Consider the following 26,459-nt stretch of genomic DNA (forward strand, 5'->3'; position numbering starts at 1 on the left):
CAGCCTCTATCCTTTCATACCAGTGTTGAAATTTTCACTGCCCTTGCCCTAATAAATTTTTCCTCATGTATTAATTAATCTCTAGTATATTAGCTCTCATTTTCAACAAAACTCAGTTGCTTCTAGTGTCTTGGAAGACTTAATTCTTCCACAGATTATAAAGCTAGAATTCAAATTGTTCTACCATCATTTCTTATAGTCAAAAACAGTTAAGATTCATTTTAAAATTATGCCTATAATCAGGCATTTGTAATGTGGAAAATGGAAGGAAAACCAATAATGCTTCTGAAACAGCAAAATAAAACATCACTTTTACATTTTTATATCATAAAAAATTAAACAAATTGCCATGTCTGGATGGATATCACAGTATTACCAAATTTGTATAACAAGTTTCTAAACATTTACTCACAATACTTAATTCATAGACTGGAACTAGCACTGGTCTCTTGCATACTGTCTTCTTACCATACCAGACTTTAATATAACTTCCTCACACATCTAACAAAAGTTAGAAATAAATAGCTATCGACACTTTTGTACTGTTTTTCACATTCTACATTTTACGTCACCAGGTCCCTAATGTTAACAAGACGGAACGGAAGCCATGACTCAAATGGTACAGCAAAGTAAGGACCTGAGTTCAAGCATCAATTCCAGGACAACAACAACAAAAAACTAAAGATAACAAAGGCCCTGAGCTATATTTTCTTCACTTAGGATACTCAGATTACCTAAAGTTGGTAATTTGAGCACATCCTCGGCATACTTAGACTTCATTTTTCCTCAACCTCAAAAAACCACCTATAAACATCATCTCTCTAAAAACCCTAATGGATCTGGAGAATTCTGCTACTTAGCAATTACCAGACATTAAAATTGGTATTAATATTCTACTGTGTGAGTATTCTCCAGTAGGCTCACGTATTGCCTCTACAATTAGATTTGAGAGAAATAAGACACACAGTCCTCTTTCAATTTTCCACACAGCACATGGTCAAACTGTCCACAGTAGAAATAGTCTGCTAGTCTGATCCAATGTCACATAATGTCAAAGCCAAATATCAACATCCTGGCTCCTGGATTCACCCAAGTGGAACATGTAGAAAATGATTTACCTTACAAGCTATGAAAGTAGTGCTAAGTATGGCCTAAGTATCTGTTCTATGATATCAAGAATCAGTAAATTATTTAATGTATTGTTTAAATGGAATTAAAGATGACTTTTACAAAGAGTCTATCATTTAACATATTCTAAACTACAGCAGAAAAGAAACTCAGGAACCCTCCATGTGACTACAAAGTAAAGTATGTAACAGGCAATATTCATGTGTCAAGTATTTCTAATACAAATCGATTTTAAACCTTCTCCCCTAAACCATTAACAATTTTTAAAAACAAAACCATGTATCCACATAGGCAACATAGGAGACAGATAGCCCCAATATGGAAAAGTTCGTCATGCCCTAGACTACACAATATTTTTAAAGTAAATGACAAGAATTATTAATTTTTAAGTGAATGCTTTCGATTTCCTCAGTTAGTTGTTTCAGAGATAAACTGTCACAGTAACTATTCAATACACTCTTATTATTTCACTGGTGAAAAAAATAAGCTATGCAAAGCTGGCTCAAAATAGCAAAGTTCCAGATCCAAACCTTCGGAAATCTCAGCAAAGGCCACGTGCTGACTCATTCACACCTGTAATCCCAGCCACTCAAAAGGTAGAGATCTGCTGGTACAGTGGCTCATGCCGATACCTCAAAATACTCAGGAGCCTAAGATGTAAGGATCACAGTTTAGGCAGGGAAGCCTGTAAGACTCATTTCCAATTAGCCACCAAAAAGCCACAAGTAAAGCTGTGGCTCTAGAAGGCCAGTCTTGATCAAAAAAAGGCTCAGAGACAGTATCCCAACTCTGAGTCAAATCTAGGATCATTGAGGCCAGCTGGGCAAAAACTCATGTGAACCCTCATCTTAATCAAAACGTTGAGAAGATTGGAAACATGGCTCAGTTGGTAGAGTGCTAGCCAATGAGTAAAAGAGGCCACAGGTACCAAGTTCAAGCCCTGTGCTCAGACCAAGAAAAAAAAGGGGGGGAAAATAAAATGAAACAAGTCAGGAAAAACTGGTAGCTCATACCTATAATCCTACCTAATCAGGAGGTTGAGATCGGAGAATTATTGTTCAAAACCAGCCTGGGCAAGAAAGTCAGTGAGACGGTTATCTCCAATAAACTATTCAAAAAAAAGCCAGAAGCAGAGCTGTGGCTCAAGTGGTGGAGCGGTAGCCTCGTGAAAATCCTAGGGACAGCAGCACTCAGGCCCTGAGGTTAAGCCCCAGGACTGGCAAACACAAACACACACACACACACACAAACAACAACCACCACCACCACCACCGTAACAACAACACAAAAGCTAAAAAGCAGCCAGGAACTGGTAGCTCAAACCTGCAATCCTAGAATCCTACATACTCAGGAAGCTAAGATCTGAGGATCATGGTTTGAAGCCAGCCCAGGCCAAAAAAAAAAAAAATACATGAGACTCATCTCCAATTAAGCACCAAGAAAGCCAGCAGTGGCATTATGGCTCTAGAGGTAAAGTATTACCCTTAAGCACAAAAGCTCAGGGACAGGGACCAGACCCCGAATTCAACTAGCACAGAAAAAAGGTCAGGAGAGGTAAGCACCTGGAGTCCCAAGGAGGCCATAAGCAGGAGGAGCAAAAAAAGCAAGACTGTATGTCCATATGAGAAATAACTAAAGGTTATAGCTCATGAAATAGACTGTCTACAAAACACTAGATCCTAAGTCACACCCCACTACATGGAAGGAAGATAGGAGGTGGTGGAAGATGGAGGGGGAGTGGGGGGGAAGAAGACAAAGAGGAGGAGGAAACAATGACAATTCACTACATTAGTCTGCCTCTACTAACATTCCTGCCCCCCCCCCTCCTTTTTTTCTTTTAAAATAGGCCAGTTGTGGGGCTTGAACTCTGGGCCTGGGCACTATCCCTAAGCATTTCAGCTCAAGACTAGCACTCTACCACTTGAGCCACAGCACCACTTCCCCACTAAGTTTTATCTTAATAACTCCACAAATATTGAGATTAAAATACTTAACCTCCTTATTTTCCTCTATAATAACTTCTTAGAAAAAGAATGAAGACTACACCCTAGGTGGGTATCATCAGTAATCCTACTCAGGAGGATCACAGTTCAAAGTCAGCCAGGGCAGGAAAGCCCTTGTGAAACTCCTATTTCCTTAACCACTCAAAAGCTAGAAGTGAAGCTGTGGTTCAAAGTAGTAGAGTGCTAGCCTTAAGCAAAAGAGCTGAAGACCCAGGCCCTGGCTGAGTTCAACACCACAACCAACAGGGGGATGAGGGGTGAGAGGAAAGAATAGATATTTTAAAATCATATAATTAGTTAATTGTAGTAAGGAATAAGAAAAGGGCAATAAGGGGATCTACCCTAAGACAAATTAGTAGGAGGGTAAGATCTGAAGAGCCCAGTTCAAAGTCAGCCTGGACACTAAAGTCCATGAGACTATCTCATCTCCAGTGAACCAGTAGGAAACCGGAAGTGGTGCTGTGGCTCAAGTGGTAGGGTGGTAGCCTTAAGCTGAAGGTTCAAGTCCCACAAGTAACAAAAATAAAGATAAAAAATAAAAAAATGTATACACACACACACACACACACACACACACACGTTTGTGTGTGTGTGTGTGTGTGTGTGTGTGTGTGTGTGTGTGGGTGGGTGTTCCTATTTTCCTGTAAGGAGCTTCAAATAATTGGGTTTCCAATTTGCCTCTGATATTTACTGTCTTGTTCTTCATGCACATGTTAACAGGCTCTGTCCACTGCCCTCCCTATTGCCCCCCCCCCAATCTTTTCTGCTTCTAACATGTCAATTTAGAAACTAAACATTCCAACCAGCCTCAAAACCAACAATGAGGTAGGTATTAATGTGCTTGTATCTGCCCCCAAAATCTGTTTTGCCTTCAAACATCTAGTCTTCCTGAATTTTTTTAAAACACTTTATATAGCTGACACATAAACATATACACCTAATGTATACAACTCAATGAGACTCAAGGTATGTGTAAGTCACAGAATCAACATCATCGGTATTCCTGAATTGCATCTGATATTATCCTCTGCTCAGATTCTTCCCCAAAGAACTTTATACTCATATCACTTTTTCTAAATCTTGCATTTTACTTGGTGTCTTTTTTCCACGACTACAAAAATGAAACGAGCTTTATAGTAACTATCATTTAAATATGTATAAGCTCCTGAACATCTGTAGCTGTTACAGATCCTACCCAAGAAAGGACCTTTCTCCACGTGACTATTAGTAGTAACATGACTCTCATTAAAACTCAAACTCATCAAGCTACTCAGAACAAGTTTAATAAAGTAATACGAAAATCACCAGGCACCAGCAGCTCATTCACACCTGCAATACTTGCTATTCAGGAGGCTGAGATTTGAAGATCATGGTTCAAAGGTAGACTCATGAACTTTCCTGACCAGGCTATCTCCAATAAACTCAAAAAAAAAAAAAAAAAAAAAGAAAGAAAAGAAAAGGAAAAAGTACAGCTGTGGCTCAAATTATAGAGTAGTAACCTTGAGTCAAAGAAGCTAAGGGACAGCACTTAGGCTCCAAATCAGATACACACACAAAAAAAAGGATGAAAATCTATATGCAATCTATTAACTTTAATTCCAAATTAAATTTTTTTTTTTTTTTTGGTGAGTCATGGGGCTTGAACTCTGCCCCTGACCTCTTCAGCTCAAAAGGCTACAACCCTACCCCAGGGCCTGTGTGTTGTCCCTGAGTTCAGCTCAAGGCTATTGCCCTATCCCTTGAACCACAGCCCCACTTCCCATGTTCTAGTTTTCTAGTGATTAAATGGAGATCAAGAGTGTCACGGTCTTTAGTGCCCAAGCTAGCTTTGAACCTCAATCTTCAGAATCTCAGCCTCCTGAGTAGTTAGGATTATAGGCGTGGCTTGAATCAAATTTCTAACATATAAAACAAAGTTTAGAGAATTGGATATGGCAGCACACACTTTAATCCCAGCAGTGGGGAGTCTGAAGCAAGCAAATCACAAGTCATGGCCTGCCTGAGCATGACAACAATACTATCTTAAAAAGACACCCTATTCCCACCCCTCCAAAAAAGAGAGAAAGCAGTTTCATACTGGTTTTAAATAGTCAGATCAATTATAAAAAGTTGGAACTTTAGCCAGGCACTTGTGACTCAACATTATAATCCTACACAGGAGTTGAGATCCACAGGATCAAAATTCAAAGCCAGTCTGGGCAGAAGAATCTATCTGATTCAAACTAACCAAGCAAAAAGCAGGCCATGCCGGGCATGGTGGCCCCTGCCTGTAATCCTAGTAACTCAGGAGGCTGACAGGAGAGGGTCACAGTTCAAAGCCAGCCCGGGCACAAAAGTCCCTAAGACTCATCTCCAATTAATGGCCAGAAAACCGGAAGTGGCACTATGACTCCACTGAAGAGCTCAGGGACAGCACCCATGACCCACAGTTGAAGCCCCATAACCAAGGAAGGAAGGAAGGAAGGAAGGAAGGAAGGAAGGAAGGAAGGAAGGAAGGAAGGAAGGAAGGAAGGAAGGCAGGCAGGAAGGCAGGAAGGCAGGAAGGCAGGCAGGCAAGCCACACTCAAGTTGTAGAGCAACAGCCAAGCAGGTACTTAAGGAACTAAGTTCAGGTCCCAATACTAGCAAAAAATAAAAAGGAAAAAGAAAAAGTTGAAAATTTTAAGTTTATGAGGTGTTTAACGGGAAATTTTGAAATTTAGACAAAACAGTAAAAAATAGTTAAATCATGATTAACATATCTACATTTGGTCATAGAAACAGTCATTGTATCATTACAGGCAATTTTAAATACTCATTTAAGATAAAGAGAATGGGCAAAAATAAACAGGTTTTCATCCTTCACTTATTAGAGGAGTTCACAGAGACCAAATGAAATTCCATATATAAGAAGTAGGAACAGAGGATAAAAGGCCAAAAAAACCATTTCAGTCCATATGAGCACCCTCACCCCCCCAGATAAAAGAACATTGACACTATGTAGGTAACACTCCCAACATTGCCCCTAATTCCATTTAGTTTCACTTGTTTCAATTTTACTTACCTTTCTTCTCTGAGAGATGTTGAGGGCACCAAAGTCATTAAACAAGGATGAAGCAGATGAAGTTAGAGGATCTGGAAGGCAAGTTACATAAGTTTCCACACAGGCAACTCAGGTAACCCACAAATGTAATCAATAGTAATTTGACAATGCCTATTATAAGCCATATGCCACAATAACTCAGTGGATGTTCACATACTATTTGAGTGCATTAAGCTGATGAGTATTTCTTTAAACCATATGTGGTATTCATACAACTACTCAGAAACTCTATAGATTAGGATATAACTGTTGATCTAAACAATAGGAAAATCCAAATCATATTGCTGAGTGTTTATTAGATGAAGCTTAAGTTAATGTCTGTGTTCTTAAGACCAAATCCTGAGGATAAAAAGAGTAAGAGAGGCTTTGGGCATGTGCAAACGGAGCTTCAGAGGACTCCCATGCATGCAGAGACCAGGAGCCAATAGGACATGCAAAGATGCCTCAACATTTCAGGGCTGGCCATATCCAATTCTGGTTCTTAGGAACAGGGACCCATGCTAATTAATGCCCACGGGCAAAAAAGCCCCACTTCCTTTAAAGAAGTGGGCAGGTCTGACCCTGATGCCCATGGCAACCTTAGGCTTTGTTTTTCTTGTTTTGATTTCCCCTTTTTGTTGGCCTTGTGCTGGGTTTGTTTACAAAGATGTATTTTGTTTAACTAAATATTAAAAATGAAAACTGTCTCTCTAAAAAAGAAAGAGTAAGAGAAGCTAAACGGAATTATATAACTAGAAGCAAATAAATCAGCAAGGTCTTCATCTATTCTACAAATCATTATATACTTGGCAAATTTATTAACATCTATTTTATGTTCCTACTAGAAAGACACAGTAAATTACTAAGTGTTCAAAAATGGAAATATTAAATACTTCAAAACAGTAACACAGGGGCTAGGAATGTGGCCTAGCATGCATGAAGCCCAGGATTCCTCAGTACCACATGAACAGGAAAAGCCAGAAGTGGCACTGTGGCTCAAGTGGTAGAGCGTTAGCCTTGATCAAAAAGAAGGTCAGGGACAGCACCCAGGCCCTGAGTTCAGGACCGGGGACTGGTAACAATAAAAAATAATAGTAACCCAGAATCCAAAGAATTTATAGCTAAGGCCAAGAGTTTCGCCTAGTGGGACAAGTGCTTGCCTAGCATGCAGGAAGACCCAGGTTCCATTCCTCGGTTACGACACACATAGAAAAAGGTAAAAGTGGTGCTGTGGCTCAAGTGGTAGAGCCTTGAGAAAACCCAAGGACAATGGCTCAGGCCCTGAGTTCAAGCCAGTACTGGCAAAAAAAAAAAAAATTATAGGCAAATTTTACTATTCTGCAATTCTAAATTACCAACAAAATTGTATCTCTTATTTATCATTTTACATATAATTCAACTCAGAGCCTGAGCATAGTTCCTGAGCTTTTTTCATTTTCAAAGCTAGCCCACCAATACTTGAGCCACAGCTCCACTTTCAGCTTTATTGTGGTTAGAGATAAGAGCCTGGCAGGTTTTTCTGCCTCAACTGTCTTTGAACTGCAATCTTCAAATCTCAGCCTTTCAAGTATTTAGTACTACAGTTGTAAGGCATACAATGAAATACTTTTTTTTTACTTTTGAGCTTGGAAAGAAGCCTCATATTTCTAAATCTCTGCAGGTTAACTATAAAGTAAAAAAATAAAAACATTAAGCATCCTCATGAAAAAAAACTTTACATGTCTTCATAATGTAGTAAATAAACTGCTTACTATTTTTTCTATCTAAATTTTCATCTAACCATTCATTGATCTTAACATTTAGTATCAAGTAGCTAATAATTCAGAAAAAAAGCTATTACAATTGCAAGATTACACTTCTTACATTGTTGGCCTTTTGTAATAGAAACTATTACTCATGTGATTATTCAGACTTGTGCTAACTTTGAGAGCACTAAAAAGTCATCATTTACCTGGAATCACAGCTAGTTAGAAGGTGAAGATCAGAAAAATTTCTGCTAGTCAGGGCAAAAAACTGTAGCCCAAATCTCAATCAGTAAGCTAGAAGAGTGTAGATGCACATTATGAGCCCAGTTATGTGAGCGGAGAAGGCTTGGGTAGGTAAATCGCTACCTGGGGTCAATGAGAGTAAAATTTAAGCTTTTTGTTTTTGTTTTGGGGAAAAAAGGGATTGTAGGGTTTGAACTTAGGGCCTGGACATTATCTCTGGGCTTGTTTGCTCAAGGTTAGTGCTCGACTACTTGAGCCATACCACCACTTCCAGCTTGGTGATGATTAACTGGAATTAAGACTTTCCTGCCCAAACTGGCTCAACTAAGATCCTTGGATCTCATCCTCCTGAGTAGCAAGGATTACAAGTATGAAGCCATTGGTGTCTGAGACTTTGAAAGACAGGAGAGAGGACAGTGGGGAAACAATGTGAGAGGGGAGAGAAGACAGGGGAGAAGGGATAGGAGAAAGGGAAAAGACTAAAAACAAAAAGGAGTTGTAGCCCTGGCTCAAGGGAATGAATGTGTCTGCCTCCTAACCGCAAAGCTACCAGCTTAAGACCTAGTACTAACAAAGCAAAAAAGAACCAAAAACAAAAAAAACAAAACCCTGAAACAAAATTGAACGTTTAAACTCTATGGGAACATTAAAATACATAATGCTGAAAATTACCTTTTTGTATTTTATCCACTATGAAAATGTTATTTTCAATAGCACAAGATGGAAATTTCTAAATAGTGACAGAAATTTGAAACACATACATAAAACTATCACAGTCAAATCAGCATGCAAACTCTTGTTCTCACGATTAATTATTACCATTTTCCTAAGCCAGGTACTAGTGGCCCCCCTCTATATAATCCGAGTTTCTCCAGTTGCTGATCCTTGCTAAATCTAACTCAACAGACAAATCCTATTAATTAGCAAAAAGCCAGAAATGGAAATATGACTTATGTGGTCGAGAACCAGCCTTAATGAAAAAGCCAAGCGAAAAATATGAGTCCCCGAGTTCAAACCTCAGTACTGGTCAAAAAAACAGAACATTTAAAAAAAATAAATAGGGGCTGGGAGTTTGGCCTTAGAGTAGAGTGCTGGCCTAGCATGCATGAAGACCCAGGTTCGATTCCTTGGTACCACATACATAGAAAAAAGCCAGAAGTGGTGCTGAGGCTCAAGTGGTAGAACTGTCCAAGGACAGTGCTCAGGCCCTGAGCTCAAGCCCAGGACTGGCAAAAATACATACATACATACATACATACATACATACATACATACATACATAGCCAGGTGCTGGTAGCTTATACCTGTAATCCTAGCTACTCAGGAGACTGAGATCTAAGAATCATGTTTCAAACCCAGCCGGGAAGAAAAATCTCAGACTCTTACCTACAATTAACCACCAAAAAGCCAGAGGTGGAGCTTTGGATCAAGTAGTAGAATGTTAGTCTTGAGCAAAAGCTCAGGGACAGCACTCATGCCAAGACTAACACACACATGACAAAGAAAAGCCAGACACCAGTAACTAATGGCTATAAGACCCACTACTCAAAAAGGGTGAGAGCTAGGGCAAATAAATACAATAGACTTATCTCCGATGAACCAGAAAAAATGCAGTAAATGGCTGTGTGGCTCTAGACGTATAACATCAGTCTTGAGTGGAAACAGCTAAACTAGAGTATGAGGCCCCAGTACTAACACCAAAAATAAAAGGGGGGATGGGGACCAAGGACGAGGAATAAAAAAGTAAACTATGAAACTAAATAATTGGATCTAATTCATAGTGATTGAAAAGCACTCATGATTTCAAATTTTCTGTAACAAGCATGGTGCTTACAGAATTCCAAATGTATGAGCACACAAACTACACACACACACACACACACACATAAGCAAAAGGAACCAGGACTTACCATGGCCTCCATATGGCTTGGCACTGTCATTTAGAAGGCTTGGGGAGCTGCTACTATTTGTCATTCTCTGAAAAATGAAATATATACACACATACACATATACATACATACATACATACATATACACACACACACAGAGTGTCAGTGTCAACAATTAAGACTAACCCTGTTTGCTTCATTCCCAATTCAATCCATCTTTTGCATTATCAACACACTAATTTTCCTATCGGTTTTTAGTTAAAACTCAGTACAAACTTGCAAAAACTTATGAAACATATGAACTGCAAGTTTGTTTCTCATGTCTTTACAAGGCAAAATTATAAATCTATTTTGATTTCCATAATTCACTAGCTTAAACAAGACATATATAACTATCAAGTTTCCTTATACACAAAATATGTATGATTTCCGATATTCAACCAAGAAGGTATACAGTGACTAAAGTAGAGTTATATAGTGACTAAAGTTGACTATCTATAGTAATTAAAAGCTCTAATAGCCTCTCAATTGATATTATTCTTCATACACTTTAGAAAAGTTGAGTATCAGCTTATCTTCTATTTTCTAAACATGTCCTCTGCTTTCCTGATTCACTCATACATACAAGATATGTATCCTCTGTGTCTTTCCAACCCAGAAAGCCCTTCAAGCTCACAAGTCTTTTACATATATATATATATATATGACACTTAAAACCAACCAACACACACATATGACCCCCAAGTTTAATTAGCATACATACACAAACACATAGACAAATGAACTACTCTCTCTACCCTCTATATATCTAATACAATTTCCCCTTCCTAACTTACTCTTTGAAATTTCTCACCCAATACTCAACCTATCTCATCATCATTTCAAACTCCTTCCTCAATTCAAACCATCTTCTAGGTGTGCCCTGCACTTATAATAAATTTCACTGTTTAGAGGACTATAAATTCCCACAAAAAAATATACCTGTATCAAGGGATATTTTGTTTCCACGGGGCTTCCAAATCCATTGACTCCAATAAAGCTGGTACTGAAATAGGAATCTGTAAGACTTGTATCAGTTAAAGAACCTCCATCCAATCCAGGAACTGCAAGGAAAGGGAAATGCAGTTAAAGTTATCCAAGAAGACAAAACACTGATTTTGCTTCAATGTTCCTAAATAAGCTTCAAAGTCTCAAATTTCTGCCACATGTTTAGTTACCCATTCATAACACAAAGCAAGATCAAGTAAGATTAGCTTTACTCTAAAAAGCTGTTAGGGGCCAGGAGTTTGGCCTAATGATAGAGTACATGCACTAAGACCAGGGTTTGATTCCTCGGGAACACATACATACAAAAAGCTGGAAGTAGAGAAGATCCAGAAATAAAACCACATACCTATAGGCAACTTGTATTTGACAAAGGAGCCAAAGATATACAGTGGAGCAAACAGTCAATTCAATTATTGGTGCTGGTAAAACTGGGCAGCCACATGCAGAAAACTAAAAACTGACCCTAGCCTTTCGCCATGCAAAGTATTAACTCAAAATGGACCAAAGACCTTAATATCATCTCTGCACTATTCACAAAAGCCAAGCAATGGAAACAATCTAGATGCCCTGGTGCAGATGAATGCAAACAAAAAATGTGATATATATATATATATAGATATATAGATATACACAATGGAATTCTACATAGCCAACAGACAAGATAAAATAATGGCATTCGAAGGGAAGTGGATGAATCTAGAGCGAATCATGTTGAGTAAGACAAGACCAAAGGAACAAAAGGCACATGGTATCCTTAATAGATCCAAACAGTACAAGAGTGAGGACTCAATATTTGCATACCCAATGCTATGGATATGGTATTGGAAATATGAACACAACTACATAGACATAAAAATCTATGGCTCTGTAGACATCACGTTTTATTACATAGATTAATATATATCTATGGCATACAAACCCTCAGCCTAATTTTAATTATGTTCTAAAAATCTAAACACCAGTGATTGTATATAGAAATTCCCTTCCTGAATACTTGCTTGTTAAACAAGTCATGTGAAATATGATGTAAAAATCAATGTTAATAAATTTTTTAATAAAAAAAAGCTGGAGGTGGTGTTAAATCTCAAATGGTAGAGCGCTAGCCTTGAGAAAGCCCAAGGACAATGCTCAGACCCTGCATTCAAGCCCCGGGACCAGCCAAAAAAAAAAAAAGCTGTTAAACAGTGTTCATGTTGATTACTTCTCCCAACATAAACAGTATTTTACACTAATTATCTAACGGCCATCACATGCAACATGAAAAAAAAAAATCACACTTGCATGTCTAGTTTCCTTGTCAAATTTTCTACCTTATAACTGAAGGCAGTGGAACCACAACTTCTAGTCTAGACTGTTTGCTTACATCTTTTGAAATACACCACAACTGTAGCAGTTAACATTGTTAGGTAAGTCTGCAAAGGAAGCAAAGGGAAGGAATTTTGTGTCCTGTCTTAGAATGGAGCTTGTCTTAGAATGAAGCTATCACAAACTACTAGACAAAGGAGTTTTGGATATAATTTCCCAAGTATTTGGCATTCCAGCTTTCTAAGCTGCCACTTAAGTACAAAGCCTTTATCCTTCTCCAGTCAATAAAAACCTAGACCACACACACACCTGCCATCACAATCTACAAATAAAAGCAAATATAAGAAAAATACTGGCTGGACACCGTGGCTCACACCTATAACCTCAGGGGGCTAAAAGCTGACAACTGGAATTTAAAACCAAACCAGCCAAGAAAAGCCCATGAAAATCTTATCCCTAATAAACCAACAAAAAGCCAGAAATGGAACTGTGGCTCAAGAACACCAGCCTTGAATCCTTGGAGCAATAAAGCTAGCCTAGCATTCAAGCCTCACAAAAAAAAAAAAGTTAAATAAAAAAAAAAAAGACTGTACTGTTGATAATGACAAGCTTTTGATCCTAAGAATGTTTCTGTAAAGTCATGAAAAGAGATCAATTTTTTTTTTTGGTGGGGGTAGTACTGAGGCTTGATCTCTGGGTCTGGGTACTGTCCCTGAGCTCTTCAGCTCAAGGTTAGAGCTCTACTATTTGAGCCACAGTGCCACTTCCATTTTCTGGTAGTTAATTCGAAATAAGAATCTCATGGATTTTGGTCAGGAGTTTGGCCTAGTGTGGTAGAGTGCTTGACTAGCATGCATGAAGACCCAGGTTTGATTCCTCGGTACCACATGCATATTAAAAGTTGGAAATGGTGCTGTGGCTCAAGTGGTAGAGCTCTGGCCTTGAGAAAACCCAAGGACAGTGCTCAGGCCCTGAGTTCAGGCCCCAGGATCTGGGGGGAAAAAAAATAATCTCATGGACTTTCATGCCCAGGCTGGCTTTGAACTGTCATTTTCAGATCTCAGCCTCCTGAGTAGCTAGGATTACAGGTGTGAGTCACCAGTGCCCAGTCAAAAAGAGATCAAATCTTTTAAGTCTTCTTTCGTATGACTTTTGCTTAGGAAAAAACCAGGAGGAGCAGGGGTGGAGGGAGGGGATTAAATCTTTCTCAGTTTTCCATCTGACTGCAAACCATCTTAACCAACTTAACCACCATTGTGAGGCCCTACACATGTGTGTAATACAGAACACCCACAAACCATTAAGGCATTAATTAACTGGGTATATAATGTAATACAGTAGTCCATTTTTAGAACTATATTCCCAAAATTCCTATGTTGGAATCCTAACCCCTCTTATCCTAGAAATTGATATTGTTTATATAGTTACAGTCACTGTGATAGGTTAAAATGAAGTCAATAGTGGGCCCTAATCTTATTTAACCATACTTTTTTTCCTTGTTTTTTTTTATTGTATTTAATAAAAGGGTAACATGATATTTGCCAGATAGAAGGTGCATTAATTCACATACATTGATACCCTTCCACATGTCTTGGTCCCATTACTTAAACATACTTTTAAGGAGAGGAGGGGGAACTTAAGCATTTATCAGAGCATGGGAAGTATGAGGTCATAACCAGATGATGATTAATTAATACAGGAGTACAAGTGGGAGAAATAATCTCCAATGTTCTATAATAAGCATGTAACTATTTGTAATTCTTTCAAAATAACTAGCACAGAGATACTAAATAGTGCTAACAAACACGTAAGATAAATGTCTAAGGTAACAGATAAGCTAATTAACTTAATTTTACCATTTTACATGGCATTTACATATTCAAATACCATACTATACTCCATAAATACACAATTCCTATGTGCTAATTAAAAATAAAACTATGCTGTAATCCTAGTTACTCAGGTGGCTGAGATCTGAGGATCAGAGTTCAAAGCCATCCAGGGCTCTAAAGTCCTTGAGACATTATCTCCCAATTAATCCACACAAGTGGCTCTGTGGCTCAACGTGGTACAGTTGTAGCCTTGAGCTGAAGAGCTCAGGGACAGAACCCAAACCCAGAGTTCAAGCTCCATGACCAACAAAAGAAAAAAAAAGTGTAGAGATGTTTAACCAAATAATACTCATTCCCAGCATCCATGGAACTTTATCTTAGGACATTCAAGAGCTTAGGCAAATATTAAAAAAAATTGATATAACCTCCTATATTTTATCTGATCACTAATAGTCAAAGCAATTTTGGACAAAAAAAAAAAAAAACAGGAATCCAGGAAGTCATCACAATTCCAGACTTCAAGGTGTGCAACAGAGCTATAATAATAAAAACAGCTTGGGCTGGGAGCATCACCTAGTGGTGGAGTGCTTGCCTAGCATACATGAAGCCCTGAGTTCACTTTCTCAGTACCACATAAACAGAGCAGAAGCTCAAGGACTGTGCCCAGGCCCTGAGTTCAAGCCCCAGCAGTGGCCCAAAAATTTTTAAAAGGGTAGGGATCACAGTATGAAGCTAGCCCAGAGAGAAAAAGTCATGAGACTTTTAACCCCAATTAAGCACCAGGAAAACAGAAAAGGCACTGTGTGACTCAGTGGTAGACCATTACCTTTGAGCAAAAAAGCTCAAGACAGTGCCCATGTACTGAGTTCAAGTTCCCAATCAACAACAACAATAAATTAAATACCCAGGCCATGAGTTCAAGTTCCAGGACTAACCACTACACACAAAAGAACACTCAAATGATATGACTAAAACTGTAAATGATACTAGATTAGCGCTAGGACTATAGCTTAGTAAGAGAGTGCTTGCCTAGCATGCAGGAAGCCCTGGGTTTGATTCCTTAGTACCACATAAAAAGAGAATTAAACAGATTAGCAAAGCTTCTCCCTGCACAAGGATGAACAAAAAGTGTCTAAGGATGACCGGGAGTTTGGCCTAGTGGTTGAGTGCTTGCCTAGCATGCATGAAGACCTGGGTTCGAGTCCTCAGTATCACATACATAGAAAAAAGCCAGGTGGTAGAGTTCTAGCCTTGAGAAAGTCGAAGGACAGTGTGTAGGCCTTGAGCTCAAGCCCACAACTGGCCAGGAAAAAAAAAAAAAAAAAAAACAAGTGTCCAAGGAAGCCAGGGCCCTGTGGCTCACACTTGTAATCCTAGCTACTCGGGAGGCTAAGATGTTAAGATCACAGTTCAAAGCCATCCCGGGTAGTAAAGAATGCAAGATTCTTATTTCCAACTCAACATCAGAAAACTGGGCCTGTGGCTTAATGGGTAGGGTAGTAGCCTTGAGTGAAAGAGTTCAGGGACAGCGCCCAGGCCCAGATTCCAAGCCCCAAAATCTACAAATAAATAAATAATAAAAAATAAAAAGTGTCCAAGGACAGTGACCAGGCATTGAATTCAAGCCCCAGGACTGAGAAAGAAAAAGGAGGGGGGAGGAGGAAGGGGAAAGGGAGAGGAAGGGAGGGGATGAAGGAAAGAAGGGAGGGAGGGGAGGGAGGGGAGGGAGGGGAGGGAGGGGAGGGAGGGGAGGGAGGGGAGGGAGGGAGGGAGGGGGGGAGGGAGGAAGGGAGAAAAAGAAAAGAGAAAGCAAGCCACCGCTGGCATCTCACATCTCAGATTGGAGGACTGTCATTCAAAGCCAGCCTGGGCAGGAAAAACCATGAGACTTTCAATTATTCAGCAAAATGCCAGAGTGGAGGTGTAACTCAAGTGACAGAGTACCACCCTTGGCCAAGCAGAAGACCCACAAAGCCCTTGGTTCAAACTCTCAGAAACTACCATGAGACACAGAGGGAGAGAGAAAGACAGATACAGAGAGAGTAACATACATTAAGAAATTAGTCACCTAAACCAGGCGAGGTGACTCACACCTGTAATCCTAGCTACTCAGGAGGCTGAGATCTGAGGACCAAGGTTCAAAGCCAGCCCAGGCACAAAAGGACCTGAGACTCTTACCTCCAATTAACCTCTAGAAAACCTCAAGTGGGGCTTGGCTCAAGTGTAGGGCAGTAGCCTTGAGCTGAAGAGCTCAGAGACAATGCCCAGGCCCAGACATAGTTTAAGTCCCACAATCCAACTCCTTCCCCACCCCCCAACAAAAAAAAAAAAAAAAAAAAAAAAAAAAACAAGGCTGGGCTCTCCCTGTTCTTTGGCTTCCTGCCTTGTTGTGTGATGAATCTTTTCCTATCATATTTCTGCCAGGATGCCATCTGCCACATGTTTCAGCCAAGAGGCTCATCAGACTTATAGCCTACAAAACTAGCACTGCTAAACAAACCACTTTTTTATAAAGTACACAACCTAAGATATTTTATTCTAGCAAGGAAAATTAGACTAATACACCTAGTATAATAGCAAGTACCAGTATTGTAGCAGGAAGGGAGGGGAGCTTTTCCTACTACTAAACTCTTCCAGAAAAGGCACAAATTTTTGGCAGAGAGGGAGGGGCAGGGGGTAGTCCAGGATTTAACTCAGGGCCTGAGCACTGCCACTGAGCTTTTGCTCACTGTACTACTTGAGCCACAGCACCACTTCTGGCTTTTTCTGTTTATGTGGTACTGAGGAATCAAGCCCAGGGCTTCATGCATGCTAGGAAAGCACCTACCACTAAGCCACATTCCCAGCCCACTACTACAATTATTGCTATATACAGAGCATAGAATCCAAGGGAAACAGGTTAAAAAAAATGTACAGCGGTGAAGCAGACTGGACATTGATGAAAGTTAACTGTGCAACTAGTGGGCAGACATGGGATGGAGGGAATGGGAGAAATAAGGGAACTAATGACACTATGTGAAAGGAAATGTACTCATCTGACTTATATAAATGTAACCTCACTGTGTTTCACCTCTAAAATAAATTATTTAAAAGAAAACATTTCTAACATTACATGGTTCTCACTTCTAATCCTAGCTAGTTAGCTATTCGGGAGGCTGAGTTCTAAGGATTGCAGTTAGACTGGCCCAGGCCAAAAAAGAAAAAAAAAATCTGAGATTCTTATCTCCAATAAAACTACCAGGGTCCCCTCCCCTTACCACCAACAAAAAGCTGGAAGTAGAGCTATGGTGCAAAGAGTAGAACACTAGCCTAGAGCAAAAGGCAGCTCAGCCAGGCTGGGAGTTTGGCCTAGTGGTAGAGTGCTTGCCTAGCATGTACGAAGACCAGGGTTCAATTCCTCAGTACCACATACACAGAAAAAAGTGGGAAGTGGTATTGTGACTCAAGTAGTATAACACTAGTCTTGAGGAGGAAAAAGCCCAAGGACAGTGCTCAGGCTCTGAGTTCAAGACCCAGCACCAGCACAAAAAAAAAAAAAAAAAAAAAAAGGCAGCTCAGGGACAGCACCTCTGCTCTGAGTTCAAGCTCCAGGACCAGCATAACAATAATAGTAACTAACCAAAAATAATAAACTAGGATATGCAGCAGTAGAAATTTCTAAACAATGAAGGAGCAGCAGTGACTACTTTTAACTGTATGCAGTGAGAGTGAGAAGCAAGAAATGATGTATTTCTCTTAATTATAAGTTCTAGCTTACCTGTAAGCTAGAACTTATAATTAAGAGAAATAGAACATAATTAAGAGAGATAGAATGGAAAAATTTGGGAAACTCAAAGCCTGAACATATAAAGAATGTGAAGTATATATAAATGCAAAAAAAAAAAAAAAACCAATAAAAAGTACCTAAATTAAACTTTACTGAGAAGTGATATCCATAGAGGATTAGCAAAACAATGAGAATGACCCTGCAGGCCTTTCAGAAACCTTTGAAACTGCTACCCCAGTCACAGATCTAGAGCATGGTTTGGGGGACCCAGCCAGGACATCCTCAACTTGCCTGATAACAATCACCTCAGAACTCACCCATATAGATATATTAACACTGGCAGTATCCCTATAGTACTGCCACTAGAAGCACACAGAATTCAACAGTGAGGCCAACGGTAGTATCCATCCAAATTTCAAAGGATGTTTTTGATGGCAAACATGAAAGCCATACACTGACTTGTGAAACTGTCATCACTTAGAACAATGCCCAACACTATTGAACTTTTAAGGTCACCAGTGTGCTCCACCAGCCTAGAAAAGCAGCAGGCAACAGACTCCAACCAGTAAAAGCAACTGGACAGAAGAACTACAAAACTGAGGTTGCTGGGAAGTCTTGGGAGATCTCTCCTCTTCCCCCTCAGATCTCAGCCTTCTGGGTAGCTAGGATTATAGGTATGAATTAAGTGACAGACTTAAACTACTCCTAAAAGCATTCTTTCGAATGTGTTCTCTATCTGAATTAGACAAAGCTTAATCTCAAAAGATGTAGTATGGCCAGGTATGCCAATGGCTCACACCTGTAATCCTAGTTCAGAAAGCTGAGATTTGAGGACTGTGGCTTGAAGCCAGCTGGCACAGTAAAGTCTGTGACTCTAAGTTCTAATAAAGTACTCAAAATATCAGAAGTGCTGTGATTGCTAGCCTTAACCAAAAGAAGCTTGGAAACAGTGCTGAGACCCAGAGTTCAAGCCTTAGGACTGGCAAGAAAAAAAAGATGTAGTATGAACATGTAAGTAAAAGTTAATAGTAGTATGAACATGTAAGTAAAAGTTAATGGTAAGTAAACTGTAATATGAACATATAAAAGTTAATAGTAAGTAAATTAACAACAGTTCTGAAATTTTACACTTAATCTCCATACTATCCTCTTCTCACATTCCTGATCAGTTTTACAAGCCAATCACAGTATAAAGCGTGTGCGTGCACGTGTGTATGCGCGCGCGCGCGTGCGCGTGCGCGTGCGCGTGCGCGTGTGCGTGTGTGTGTGTGTGCTGGTCTTGGGATTTGAACTCAAGAGACTGAGTACTAGGCTGGAAGTTTGGCCTAGTGGTGGAGTGCCTGCCTAGTATGCACGAAGACCAGGGTTCCATTCCTCAGAACCACATACACAGAAAAAGCCAGAAGTGGTGTGGTGGGTCAGGGTAAAACACTAGCCTTGAGGAAAGCCCAAGGACAGTGCTGAGGCTCTGAGCTGAAGACTAGGACTGGCAAAAAAAAAAAGAGGGGGGGGGGGGGGACAGAGACAGAGACAGACAGACACTGAGTAGTGTCCCTTAGCTTTTTTACTCAAGGCCACAACTCCACTTCTCGATTTTTGTCTGTCTGTGGTATAGGGGTTGATTTACATATAGGGTTGTTTTTTTTCTGGTGGTTAATTGGATAGAGTCTCACTGAGAGCAAGGAGTGTAGCCTAGTGGTAGAGTTCTTGCTTAGAATGCACAAAGTCCTGAGTTCAATTCCACCATAGCACATAACCAGAGAAAGCCAGAAGCAGCAGTATGGCTCAAGTGGTAGAGGGTGAACTTTGAGAAAGGTCAAGGAGAGTTCAAACTTTGGACTGGCCAAAAAAGAAATCTCACTAAACCACAAATCCTCAGATCTCAGCTTCCTGAAGTAGCTAAGATTAAGGTATGAGCCACTGGTGGTGGGGAATATGCAGTAACTGTATCTCAGCTAGGAGTCATAACCTAGATTATTGAAATATCATGAAGCCTGCCACATTAAACCAAGCACCAGAGTCCAAATATAAATCTATTTAAATCAAGTAACACCTAAACACCTAGGTGTTCATGTTTGAACACTTTTCTAGCCACTGTTTTTTTCCTCTAACTCCTGTGCTTCACCTATGTTTCAGGTCAGAACTACTCATTAACAGGAAACCCTTAGAAAGAGCAATTATTATTAGCATAAAACTTTGTTTTTGGTCAGTCATGGGTCCAACTCCGGGCCCGGGTGCTATCTCTGAGCTCTTCAGCTCAAGGCTACCATCCTATCCCTTGAGCCACAGCACCACTTCCTGTTTTGTAGTGTTTAATTGGAGATGAGTCTCAGACTTTAGTGCCTGGACTGGCTTTTAAGAGCAATTCTCAGATCTCAGCCTCCAGAGTAGCTAGGATTACAGGCATGTGCCACCTTGCCCAGCTAGCATAAAAAACTTTAGGGGTGAGTACTAGATTTGATCTAAGAACCTGGCAATTGCACTTTCCACTCGTTATTTTGAAAATAGTCTACCAAACTTTTCTCAGTTTGAGAAACCAAAAAGCCAAATCCCTTGAATAACTTGGATTAGAGGAAGGAGCCACAAGTGTTTGGCTCAAACGTCCTTAAATTAATTTAGGAAATTTACCTTGAAAACAACAAAGCTGCTTTTCAGAAGGGTTAAATTCCAGCCAGGCATTATTGGCTGGAATTCCAGCTACTCAGGAGACTGAGATCTGAGGATCACTGTTAAAAGCCAGCCTGGGCAGAAAAGTCCCATGAGACTACAACCAACCACCAAAAAAGCTAAAAGCGGTACTATGGCCCAAGTGGTAGACCATTAGCCTTGACTAAAAAGCTCAGGGGCAGTGCCTAGGCCCTGAGTTCAAGCTCCAGACACAACAGAAAAATAAGGAGAGGAGAGTAGATTCCACCATTAAAAAAAAGAAGAAAAACAAAACAAAATTAGAATTTCCTCCTTTTTCTCTTTGTTTTCTCTTTTTTTTTTTTTTTTTTTTTGGTCTGTCATAGGGCTTGAACTCGGAGTCTAGGCAGGGTTCCTGAGCTTTTCCCACTCAAGGCTAGAGCTATGGCTTTGAGCCATAGCTCCACTTCTAGCTTTTTGGTGGTTAGATATAGGAGTCTCAAGGACTTTCCTGCCCAGGCTAGCTTTGAATTCTGATCCTCAATCTCAGCCTCTTTTTTTTTTTTTGGTGGGTCATGGGGCTTGAACTGGGCCTGGGCATTGTCCCTGAGCTTTTCAGCTCAAGGCTAACCCCCTACCCTTGAGCTAAGCCCCACTTCCTATTTTCTAGAGTTAATTGGAGATAAGAGTCTCAGGTCCTTTTTTGTGCCCAGGCTGGCTTTGATCCTCAGATCTTAGCCTCCTGAGTAGCTAGGATGAGAGGCATGAGCTACTGACCAGGCTCTCAGCCCCTTGAGCAGCTAGGATTACAGGTGTGAGTCACCAGCATCTGGCTACAATTTGCTTAGCTATCTGCTTCATCAAATGTATCTGTATTGCACTGAAATCAAGCCCTTGCAGCCAGTGGTAGAAGCCTTTCCTAACCTGCCAGGGATCTGAGTTCTATAGCCTGAGCCACAAAACAAGGTTTAGTCCATCATTACAAAAGTAGTACCATCTTTAATGAGGTCAAGTTTACCATTCCAAAAGAAATACAATCTTTTTGAGAGAGGAAGGGGTAAGAAAGAGAGAGGAGCCAGGTGGCTCACACCTGTAATCCCAGCTACTCAGGAGGCTGAGATCTAAGGATCAAGGTTCAAAGTCAGCCCAGGTACAAAAGGACCTGAGATTCTTCTCCAATTAACCTCTAGAAGTGGGGCTTGGCTCAAGGTTAGGGTGGTAGCCTTAGGCTGAAGAGCTCAGGGACAATGCCTAGGCCCAGAGTTAAAGCTCCATGATCCCACAAAAAAAAAAAAAAAAAAGAACAGAAAAAGGGGCTGGGAACATGGCTTAGTAGTAGAGTGCTTGCCTAGCATGCATGAAGCTGAGTTCAATTCCTCAGTACCACATAAACAGAAGAATGAAAGGCAAACTATCAGCCCCCGCCAGGAGTTTGGCCTAGTGGTGGAGTGTTTGCTGTAACATGCACGGGAGACCAGAGTTCGATTCCTAGGTATCACATACACAGAAACAGCCGGAAGTGGTGCTGTGGCTCCAGTGGTAGAGCTCTAGCCTTCAGAAAGTCCAAGGACGGTGCTCGGGCCCTGAGTTCAAGCCCCAAGACTGGCCAAAAAAAAACAAAAAAAAACCAACCACCTAAGACTATACAACAGCCTTACCCAACTGCCCAACCGCACACCACTGCGTGCTGCAGCACCATAAAACTTTCAAGGTACGTTTGGTTAAGTCTACGTTGTGGAAGACTAGTCGATGGATGCCTACTGACACCAATTAACGTATTCCAAACTTTCAGGAAACGGTGTTGAAATGCAAAGCAGGTCTTGTGAAATTGCTAAACTCTCTAAACCTGAGGTCCCTGCTCCCTTCTAATCCTTAGAAAGCAATTCCCTGCCTGGAAAGCCTTTAGTTCCCCCAAAACCTTCCATACTTTGTTTTCTCCCCCCCCATTCTTCAATCGCCTCGGGCAAGCAAGCCCTAGGCGTGACCCTCCCCTCCACAGACAGACAGACAGACAGACACACACACACACACTCTCGAACCGCAACACACCCAAGACACTACTCCACACGAGCAGGCAAAACACATGTGCTCGCGGTAAACCCGGCCCCTTTCCACACCCCCCGGAAACGACACCCCCCTTTTCACACTTCGCACGCCAAAGCCCATTCCTCTCTCCCCCCCCCCCCGCGAACCCCCGCCTTCCAGCCCCGCTCTCCCAGCACCCCAGTCCCCCCCACCCGCGTCCCGCCTCCCCTCGCTCCCGGGCTCGCTGGCGAGCAGGAAGGAGGAAGGAGGGCTCCGGCCTAGGCCTCTCCGACCGCCCGAGGAGGGGGGTGAGGGAAACCCCGCGGGCCGGGCTCGGTTCCCACCGGCAGCCGGGGCCTCATCCGGCCCAGGCCTCACACCGTCCCCCCCCCAGCGCCGCGCCCCGAGCCGGGCCGGGGCCCTGCCCACCGGGGCCACACTTACTCGCCAGCCGCGGTCCGTCGAGTCCCCCGCTGCTTCCTCCCACGCCGGCAACGGCGGCCGCCCCCGGAGCCCCCAGGTCCGGCTTCTTGGGTCCCGGGGGCGGCCCGGCTCCCCCTCCCGGCAGGGCTCCCGGAGGGAAGCCGGCCACCGGCGCCCCGGCCAGCGCCAGGGGGACGCTGTTGCTATGGAGGCCGAGGCCCGGGGCGGCCCCGGCGGCCGGGTCCTCATGCAGGAACTGACACTCCTCCCCGTAGAAGCAAGTCTTGTCCTTGGCGTAGTAGCGACAGTACTTCAGCTTCACTCCCGCCGCCGCCGCCGCCGCCGCCGCGGCCGGCCCGCCCGGGACACCCCCGACCCCCGGCGGGGCCGCCGCCACCGCCGCCAGCGAGGACGAGGGGGAGGAGGCGGCGGCCGAGGGGGGCGGGAGGCCGCCGCCACTGTTCATGGCACCGCCGCAGCCTCGGCCCCCGCCAGAGCCGCCGCCGAGGCCACCATAGACGGGGGAGGGAAGGCAGACGCGGCCGAGGCCCGGGACGCGGCCGGGCGGGCGGGTCGTCCCGCAGCGGGAGCCGGAGCCGCCCGGGGAGAGGGAGAGGGGGAGGGGAGAGGGGAGGAGGGGCGGGGGGGGAAGAGCCGGGATTCTCTCTTCTCTCCCCCCTCTCTCTCTCCCTCTCTCACTCACTCGCTCGCTCGTTCCTTCTCTTCTCTTAAAGGGGCCGCGCGGGACGACGGACGGGGTGGGCACGCGGACCCAGACGGGGACTTAAGGGGCGCGGGCCTGAGAGAGCAAGGAGCGATGGCGGCAGCCAGCGGGCGGAGAGGACGGAGGGGGCCGGTTTATTTTCAAATTCTGCCTCCACTCGCTCCCTCGCGCTCGGGTTTCCTCCGAGTTGTTTATTCCATTTTCCTCTTCCTGAGACGGCGGTGGCCGCTGCGCGTGCGCGCGGGGCGCGGTGGCTTGTGGGTAGCGGGAGCGCGTGGGGGGCAGGGGGAGGAGGTCGGGGGGGTCGGGGGGGGGGGAGAGCGCCGCGGGTGGAAGGCAGGACGGACGGGTGGGGCGGGGAGGAGAGCCGGTTCCCCTACCACCACCTTGCCGGGGGCGTCCCGGTCCGAGGCGACGTCGGGTGACGAAGTGGCTCTCGAGACTCGCCGTCTCTTCCCGGCCGTCGATTCCGCCCCCCCCCCCACCTAACCAGGTGTCACTTTCTTCTCCATTGACCAAGCGGAAATGGAGGGCTCGGAGGAGCCGCACCTGGGTCGTCGGCGGGCCGCTCCCTCCCCTTCCTCCCACCCCTCCCCGGGCGGCACCTGTTTTCCTCGGCAATTATGTTGCTACAGGCCCCCGGGTAAGTTTTGTTTTGTTGGTTTTTCTTTTTTAATGAAAAAAATCAGACGCCGCCGAGAACCACACTGGGGCATCACGAATAAATAACGCTAGATGGCTTTGTTCTGGTCAGTTTAGGATGGACCTGGAATTCGCTTTCAAAAGATAAGTGTGTTCACCTCTGATATATATGTATATATGTGTGATTTTCAGTAAGGTGCGCCTGTAAATCCTGCTCCTGTGGAGGTTGGAATGGGCAGCTGTCCCGGGTGGGGAAAGCCCGCCAGACTCTTCAGTTCCAGACCGACTACGGAAAACCTCAAGGGAAGCTGAGACTTCAGCAGTGAGGCGCTAGCCCGGGGCGGAGAAGCTCAAGGACAGAGCCCGGGCCTCGAGTTTTCAAGACTCAACACCGACACCAAAAAAAAAAAAAAGATGCAAAGCATTTTGAAGGCTAAGCAATGAACCGAAACTGGGCATTTTTAGCTTTTCCTCCTAAAAGGATTTCAATCAAAAGGCTTATCAAGTGGTGAAGAGCAGGTAGTTGGTGAATTTAAGGAATTCTGACAAGGCACAAAAGAGTGGATATTACATAAGTACCACACTGCAAAAAATAAATAAAAAGGAAAGTTCTATTCTGCCATAACACAAATTGGCAAGCCTTGTGATGTCAGATAGCTAAACATAAAACTAATATTAATATATCTATGTGTGTGTGTGTGCATGCCAGTACTGGGGGCTTGAACTTAGAACCTAGGCACTGTCCCTGGCTTATTTGGGCTCAAGGCTGGTACTTTACCACTTGAGCCACATCTCCCACTTAGCTGTTTCATTGAAGTTTTACTTTCCTGCCCACGCCAGCTTTGAACCAGGATCCTCAGAACTCAGCCCCCTGAATAACTCTGATTTCATGTGTAAGCCACCAGAGTCAAGCTTAATACTTTTAAGAGCACTTTTATTGATCCAATATACAAAATTTGTATTGCCCATTATATATTACCAGGAAGCAAATAGTTTATACCCATTACATGTACCAGGAATTGTGGAAGAAGCTGGGGAAGCAAAGTGAACTCAATAGATTCTTATTTGAATTTAAATGGTTGTTGATCCTCTGGTAAGGGAAACAGAAAGCACACAAGTTGTTGGTTATAAACCCACATCTTCCTCTTAAGGACTAACCAAATCACGTTAGCTATTAGAGAAAACTAATATGGAGTATCAGAATTGAAAACATTAATTCAGGACTGGAATGAAGCTCATTGGCAAAGTGCTTGACTAGCAAGTGCAACATTCTGGGTTCAGTCCCCTGAATGGAAAAAAGAAAACATTAACTCACATCTGGGGTGAATCCAGTGACTACACTCCATGTCTGTTACTCTAGGTAAGTTGTTTTTCTGTACCTAATTTGTAGTACTTGGAAGAAAAGTTCTTCATAATATATAATCTACTTCTATATATGAGATATTCCATGTTTAGTAAGAATTCATTAGGGCCAGAAGTTTGGCCTAGTGGTAAGGTGAAAGACCTAGGTTCGATTTCTTGGTACCACATAGAAAAAAGCCAGAAGGGGTGCCGTGGCTCAAGTGGCAGACCACTAGCCTTGAAAAAGCCCAAAGACACCAATGCTCAGGCCCTTAATTCAAGCCCCAGGACTGGCCAAAAAAGAAAAAGTCCAAGAATTCAGTCAAGTTTACCTATTGCTATTTATTGCTTAATTCCTACAAGTAGTAGTCAATATAAAGGAGGAATGTTCTAGACAAACAGGCTTTGGTAAAAAGCCTAGAGGTGGAAAAGATCTTAGATTGTTAGAATAGTGATAGAGATCTGAGCAGAGACCAAAAAGTCCTTGTAAGGGCAGGTTAAAGAGTTGGACTTTTTCTGGAGGCCAAGTCAAGGGTATAAAAAGTTATGTAGCCCTAGCTACTTCATCGGTATAGAGGATGGAGATTTAATGGCAGTCTTCGCAGAAAAGTTTGAAAGACTCCATCTGCAGTCAGCCAGCAAAATGCTAGACTAGGGACA

The 26,459-nt window shown here is 42.6% G+C and overlaps 1 protein-coding gene across 4 annotated transcripts in view; it reads right to left on the reverse strand.

The window, feature by feature from the left end:
- Positions 1-24,032, reverse strand: part of Pan3 (poly(A) specific ribonuclease subunit PAN3) — a 135,624-nt gene extending 111,592 nt beyond the window's left edge. For 3 of the 4 annotated variants that reach the window (XM_090342335.1, XM_090342334.1, XM_090342333.1), the window contains exons 1-4: positions 23,114-24,032; positions 11,051-11,172; positions 10,091-10,157; positions 6,175-6,245 (exon numbers count right to left, since the gene is read on the reverse strand). In XM_090342335.1, the coding sequence (XP_090198461.1) occupies positions 6,175-6,245; positions 10,091-10,157; positions 11,051-11,172; positions 23,114-23,558 (705 nt within the window). In that variant the 5' untranslated portion in view covers positions 23,559-24,032. Of the gene's footprint in view, positions 1-6,174; positions 6,246-10,090; positions 10,158-11,050; positions 11,173-23,113 lie in introns of those variants that run through there. The other variant, XM_090342336.1, reaches the window with a different exon arrangement.
- Positions 24,033-26,459: the final 2,427 nt, after the last annotated feature.

Source organism: Megascapheus bottae, chromosome 11 (genome assembly GCF_031878675.1).
Source record: "Megascapheus bottae isolate mThoBot1 chromosome 11, mThoBot2.hap1, whole genome shotgun sequence".
In the NCBI taxonomy this organism is placed as follows: domain Eukaryota; kingdom Metazoa; phylum Chordata; class Mammalia; order Rodentia; family Geomyidae; genus Megascapheus; species Megascapheus bottae.